This window comes from Gymnodraco acuticeps, unplaced genomic scaffold, assembly GCF_902827175.1.
Source record: "Gymnodraco acuticeps unplaced genomic scaffold, fGymAcu1.1, whole genome shotgun sequence".
NCBI classification, from domain to species: domain Eukaryota; kingdom Metazoa; phylum Chordata; class Actinopteri; order Perciformes; family Bathydraconidae; genus Gymnodraco; species Gymnodraco acuticeps.
Window position 1 is genome coordinate 970 of NW_022990414.1, and position 7,231 is coordinate 8,200.

Here is a 7,231-nt window from a genome sequence, read left to right on the forward strand (position 1 = left end):
GAATAGTACTCCAACGAACGAATATTCGGGTACAGCCCTAGTAGATAGTCCACGTTTTCCGTATTTTGGATGAATATTACTTCTTCATTAATGCGCACATTTCATTGTACCTAAAGTGTTTGTGCATGTGAGTATTACTGGCATGATTTGTACGGTGTATACCCTAACACAGTAAAAACAGAATACCCTCTTGTGGGATTAATAAAGCATGTCTTCTTCATCTCCCCCCCCCGTGCACTTCCTCATCATGTCTCTAAATCAACCTCTCATCATGTCTCACCTGTGCGATCTCCTCGGGCGTGGTGACCGGCTTGGAGAGGTTCTTCAGCTCCTTGATGACGGTCTCCACGGCCATCATGACTCCTCTGCGGATCTCCACGGGGTTGGCTCCCTTGCTGATGATGTCGAAGCCCTCCTTGGCGATGGCGCGGGCGAGCACGGTGGCAGTGGTGGTGCCGTCGCCCGCCTCCTCGTTGGTGTTGTTGGCCACGTCCTGCACCAGCTTGGCTCCGATGTTCTGGTACCTGTCCTTCAGGTCGATGCTCTTGGCCACCGTCACGCCGTCCTTCGTGACCTTCGGGCTGCCCCAGCTCTGCTCGATGATCACGTTACGACCCTGGAAACACAGACAGGAAGTGGTTAGATATAAAACGGGTCTAACACTGGGATCTGGATTACATTACAAAGGGGATGTAGAGAGTTTGAGGCTTCATCAAAATCTGTTTGAATTATCTAATGTTAGGGAATAATATGCCCTCGTGTCCTCCTTCACAGATGCTCCAACCTTGAGCAGCCGTTATCTCCCTTAAGGAGGGGCTGCCCTAGCAAGTTGATGTTGTTACCAGTTTGTGAGCGGGAAACTGTGCATCATTGTTGTGGGAAACCTGGAACACATCCTTCTCGGGGTGTAGATGACCCCGAGCCATAACCGACAACTAAAGTTGATTCAGTGTCCTCCGCTGTTGTGTCTAACGAATGAAGAATGTTGTTTACCCTTAGCGAAACTAGTTAGAACCTCATAGGAGCGGAAGGTGTGGCATCTCTACCCTGTGGTCAAACCGTGGCCCGTGACATGTCGTGTGCTCCGGCCGAAGCTCCAAATAAACCGTCAGTGTTTGCCATCAAAGCTCCAGCTCTCCTCGTGTCTCTCTTTGAGTCCTGACTCCAATTGCTTCAGAAGTTTCCCCCCCAGAAACACTTATATTATACAATGTGTAGGATTGCTTCTCGCACGTGTGATCCACATCCTCATTTGTTTGTGTTAAAAAAATAAAATAAGGGTTTGACCTCCCGCTTGCAATGGAAGCACACATTTGTACTATCTAAAAGCTCCATATATTACCACAATTACTAGTATTTGCTTACGGACAGTGACTATAAAAAGACGTAGCATAAATGATCAGGTTGGAAAACCTTTTAAAAATGTTTATAAAAAACAATAAAGAGACTTATTTTAATCAGATTAATGTAAAATACAGGATTTTATTCACGTTTTTTTTGTTTTAAAAGCATTTATTTTAGGTATTACAATATTACCCAGCACCAGTGGTGAGTTAAGTATTTAGATCCTTTAATTAGATTAATCTGTAATTAAATTCCTGCTTTCAAACCCTTATGAAGAAGAATGCTAATCTGATTTAAAGAACAAAGGCTAATCCAATTAATCACTTTGTCCAAATTGAGGGTTTTATTCGAGGACATTTTTGACGACCGACACAAAAGTGTGTAACTCATTACTTACAGCTCTCCTATTATACTGTTTGTCATCAGTATATCACAGGTCTCATATATATCCAGAGCCTGTCTCTGATTGGCTGAAACACCAAACAGATCATTGCAGCATTACCCATAATCCCCTCTGTTTCAGCCCTGTTTCCAAAGTGCTGATTCTCTGTCTGTTACTTTAGATGAAAATAAGACATGTTGATGTAGAAGAGACATGAAGAAGAGGGGACACATGTTGATGTAGAAGAGACATGAAGAAGAGGGGACACATGTTGATGTAGAAGAGACATGAAGAAGAGGGGACACATGTTGATGTAGAAGAGACATGAAGAAGAGGGGACACATGTTGATGTAGAAGAGACATGAAGAAGAGGGGACACATGTTGATGTAGAAGAGACATGAAGAAGAGGGGACACATGTTGATGTAGAAGAGACATGAAGAAGAGGGGACACATGTTGATGTAGAAGAGACATGAAGAAGAGGAGACACATGATGTAGAAGAGACATGAAGAAGAGGGGACACATGCTGATGTAGAAGAGACATGAAGAAGAGGGGACACATGCTGATGTAGAAGAGACATGAAGAAGAGGAGACACATGTTGATGTAGAAGAGACATGAAGAAGAGGAGACACATGTTGATGTAGAAGAGACATGAAGAAGAGGGGACACATGTTGATGTAGAAGAGACATGGAGAAGAGGGGACACATGTTGATGAAGAAGAGACATGAAGAAGAGGGGACACATGTTGATGTAGAAGAGACATGAAGAAGAGGAGACACATGTTGATGTAGAAGAGACATGAAGAAGAGGGGACACATGTTGATGTAGAAGAGACATGGAGAAGAGGGGACACATGTTGATGAAGAAGAGACATGAAGAAGAGGGGACACATGTTGATGTAGAAGAGACATGAAGAAGAGGAGACACATGTTGATGTAGAAGAGACATGAAGAAGAGGGGACACATGTTGATGTAGAAGAGACATGGAGGAGTGGATTCTGCACAATAGGCGACCTTCAATAAGAGTTCTCACCTTGGGGCCCATGGTGACGGCCACAGCGTCGGCCAGCAGGTCGACTCCCTGCAGCATCAGAGCTCGAGCTTCAGCTCCGAACTTCACGTCTTTGGCGTAGGATCGGGTGAGGTGAGGGGCGAGCGCACGGCACACGGGCCGCACCTGCTTCATGATGGTCGGGAGGCGGAACATCTCTGAGGAGAAAACAGACAGAAAGAGGAGGAGTTAGCCGACACGTGAGAGACTAATGGACATCGTGATGTGTCCAATTAAACCCTATTTCAAGCATACTACGTCATCGAGTGCCGCCGAAGGACTGTTCCAATGTCCAGCATACTTGGAATCCTACCGAGCCCGGCGTACTTCGTTTGGAGAAAGTTCAAGGCTGCACATGTGAAGACTCCGCTGTCTTTAAATCCCCACAACGGACCAATTTCCCCAAATCTGTGGCGGAAAATGTAAGGCGAGGCCTCTCATATGAGGCACACTTGCTCGCCTGTTCCACTCTTCGTTTTCCGAATGCTAGGAAGTGTTCTTGCCTCGCTTCTGAAGCAAGTGCCTCGGAAGACATGTGCTACCAAGCAAGCGTACTCGACATTGAGAAACACCCACAGTCTCCACAAACTAAGAGTATAAAGCAGAAATACTACCTCAAATTTGTACCCGATTAGTGTAATATATATTGAACCAGGACAACCACACATTTTTCCATCTGCCAAATAGTCCTAATTCACAGTAATTTAGCCCAATAGTTTAATTTAATTAAAAACATCCTAAAATATAGTGGTAGAAGGGAACTAAGTACATTTATTGAAGTAGATGTTAACTGTTGATGTTGAAATGATATTAAAGTATTGTAAAAACCTGCTTGTAACAAAGCAACTTCACAAGTTAGGATCACTAAGGTTAATTTTGTCTTATTAGCAATACAATTTATAGGTATTATTAATTTACTCGAGTAAATGTTCTGCTAAATTACAGAAATCTCCACAAATTGTTCTTTTTTTAAAATTCAATAACATGTATTTGATAGATTGTAAAGTTACTTTCTAGATAAAAAAATCTAAATCATAAACCAACAAATGAATGACAAGCTGTACAGCAGTAGATAAAACTACTAAATGAATGAGTTAAAATTAGCCCCATATTAACCAGCTGCAACATTACACATTCATACTTATAATACAATTAAATACACTGTCCTGCAAAACTATAAATTAAATGCATTTAAAGGCATGACTTTATCTTCAAAGTAAGAGTATTTCTTCACTGTAGTATTGGTACATCCTAAATAATCATTCAAACCCCCCCCCCCCCCCCCCCCCCCCCCTCAGATGTCACATGAGGACAGATTATGTGTTACAAAGGTTAACTGAGCCCCCTAGTGGTCTCTAGTGGTATCGCATGGCACCAGTTAATGAATGAATGAATGAATATCCACTTCTAAGTCAAATATTTTCAAAGTTCTCTGAATTATCTTCTACAAAAAGGTTAGATTTATTACAAAATATAATGTCACAGGTTAACTTGTGTTTTCAGGGGATGGATATAAAGTCACTACAGTTATTATTAACTAATGAGTAGGCTGGGTTTAATTCAAACTACTAATTTTTAACAGCTACCTGAGGGGATCCAATCCAATCAGGACGCAACCATTTCTTATTAGTTAATTACTCAAATACTCTATTATTATTTTCATATATTAAAACATGTCAATGCTTTAGGGCCATGTTCATGTTGATTTAAGAAACCAAAACAAAGAATAATTGGCTTTTGTGCTTGATCAATATCTAAATAAGGATTATAAATCGTCTCGTTTATTAGAAATCCCGTACGTCAATATTGAAAAGTGGACTTGTCTCAAACTCATTCTAGAAAAATTGTCAATTTAGAAGTATTAAGCTACATAACTACTCAAGTAAAGTACATTGAAGTTGTACTTAAACACATGACTTAAGTAAATGCACTTAGTTACTTTCACCACTGCATTCAATTTAGTGCTTTTTTGCCATTTCTGTATAAAGAAAATACCTTGCAATTCTCTTGAGTGAATGCACTTCAATGTTATTTCTTACACTGCTTTTTCCTAATTTAAATCCAATCCTGAATTAAAAAAATCACCCGTTTTAGTTTGATTTTAAACCTGTTCGTGTGGATCTTTAAACTACCTGTATTACATTTGACATTTCAATGATTTTAATATACCCATCGACTGTTTATCCTTCATTTGGAACAATTTAATGGCTTTTATATCACTGTTTTATAACTGTATAGCTGCTTCTCTGTTAGTAAATGTCCCTTTTCCTTGATTACAAAATATCCTTTTAAATGAGGATCGCCCTTTAATTATCTCAGACATATTGATATTGAAGGCTTCTCATCACATATTAAAATACAATCCCCACAAATTAAGAGTATAAAGTAGCATAAAGCAGAAATACTACCTCAAATGTGTACCTAATTACAGTAATTGGGGACACACAGTGGCGTCACTATGATCTCACAACCACCCATCTTTCAATTTGCCAAAAATAAATAAATCCTAATTCACAGTATCTATAAATAATAAAGAATCTGGTTTATTTTACCATCTGTCATTAATCGTGACTGGATTATGAAAAGCACCCCACCCCCCAAAACAATCCACTTCCGGGTTCCCCCCACCCCCACGTGTGCTCTTCAGGTCGTGCGTCACAAGGTCATATTGTAAAAAAGCATGTGCGGAAACAGCCTGGCCATTAATGAAACTCCATCCTACTGTCGGACAGCAGGAATACATGGTTATAATGTATTTCAATCATAATTAATTCATATTAAAGACACGCTTCCTGCATTGGATGTAAGGTTGTGCACAGCTGCAGTATGACAGGCATCATGACATTTCTGATTAAATTCAATTAAAGAAGAGGGTATCAAGTATATCATACTAAGACAGTTACCTACAATTAGATATAGAATGTAGTTGGATTCAATCATGTATGTCCTTGCAGTTACGAAAGAAAAACCTGTATGCTAGGAGTATTTAAAGCTAGTATAGTTGCCTCACAGCTTGAGCAGAAATCCGCCTTTAATGTTACACGAAAGTGCATTAAGCTTGTAGTATTAGTCTCATTAGTTTTTTAAGGAGTTAGTAAAGATGTCAGCACTTACTTGTGAGGTATTAGAGATCGTGTAGCTGCTTCTTGGTGCAGGTCTGCAGGTCTGAATGAGAGACGGTCGGAGTAAAAGGACGAGCCGTGTGCTGCAAATGAGATCTGATGGAGCTGCACATGGCTTTTCACATCCGGGGCATTCGCCGGCGGGCCCCGGAACATGGATAACTGCAGAACACTTTGGAAAAAAGGGACTTACAAAACAGCAAAAATACAGATGTATTTGAGTATATTCAATACATGGAGTATACCTGTGCTAGTAAGTATATAAATATATTGAATACAAAAATAAATCATTTAAACAAGAAAGATGTTAAAAAACGTAATGCTATTTTATTTCTATTTCCATTTCTAAAATGAATTGGATTGTTTATTTCTGTGTCATAGTTTCTCTTATGTACACTGCCTTGTGTTTTTTATGCTGCTGCAATGCAAACATGTCCCAAATTGGGATCAATAAAGTATCTAGCGATGCCATTACGCTATCCAGCCAGCCATCTATCCATCCAGCTATCGAGCCTAGCGATCTATCTAGCAGCGAGCAGAGAGCGAGCGAGCGAGCGAGCGAGCGAGCGAGCGAGCGATCGAGCTAGCGAGCGAGCGAGCGAGCGAGCGAGCGAGCGAGCGAGCCAGCGAGCGAGCGATCGAGGCGAGCCAGCGAGCGAGCGAGCAGCTAGCGAGCGAGCGAGCGAGCGAGCGAGCGAGCGCCAGCAGCGACGAGTAGCGGAGCCATCGATCGAGTCTAGCGAGCTATATCGAGCGAGCGAGCTAGCGAGCTAGCTAGCTCCAGCATCTATCGATTCTATCCATCTATCTATCTATCTATCTATCTATCTATCTATCCATCTATCTATCTATCTATCTATCTATCTATCTCTCCATCCATCCATCCATCCATCCATCCATCCATCCATCCATCCATCCATCGACCGACCGAGTATCTACCCAATAGTGTTTGGTGCATGCGATACACATATAAAGAGAATTAAGTACTCAGTGTTTACTAAATTGTACGGTGTCGTGATAGGCGCCTTTAAATACAATTTCTTATTATTAGAAACAAACAAAAAGGACATATAAATAATTACACCAACAACCAACAGAGAGCCTTCACTTTCAATGTTTCCAATACAACATTCACTATGTAAGGTAATATTCACTTGTGTAATTCAGAATATCTCTCTATGCTCGTTCCGGGGCTGGCTGTTTCTAGAAGCTTCTCCTGTGCCATTGGAGGAAAAAATAGAGGTCAAAGTTTATATTGTGCAACATTGCTGCGACAAAATAAGACATAAAACACCACTAAAACACCTTAAAAACACCCTGTATTCCCC

The 7,231-nt window shown here is 40.9% G+C and overlaps 1 protein-coding gene across 1 annotated transcript; it reads right to left on the reverse strand.

Annotated features, from left to right (window-relative positions):
- Positions 1 to 238: 238 nt before the first annotated feature.
- Positions 239 to 6,045, reverse strand: hspd1 (heat shock 60 protein 1). The gene is made up of 3 exons (XM_034224967.1): positions 5,896 to 6,045; positions 2,764 to 2,939; positions 239 to 616 (listed from the first exon to the last, which is right to left on the reverse strand). Exons 2-3 carry the CDS (start codon positions 2,935 to 2,937, stop codon positions 254 to 256), a joined length of 537 nt encoding a protein of 178 aa, XP_034080858.1. The 5' UTR covers positions 2,938 to 2,939; positions 5,896 to 6,045; the 3' UTR covers positions 239 to 253.
- Positions 6,046 to 7,231: the final 1,186 nt, after the last annotated feature.

Bases quoted from the DNA above. Each gene is read 5' to 3' on its own strand.
- hspd1 (XM_034224967.1), bottom strand. From the start codon at position 2,937: ATGTTCCGCCTCCCGACCATCATGAAGCAGGTGCGGCCCGTGTGCCGT. The intron at 617-2,763 runs GTGAGAACTCTT...CTGTGTTTCCAG, and splicing joins CCGTCACCATGGGCCCCAAG to GGTCGTAACGTGATCATCGA.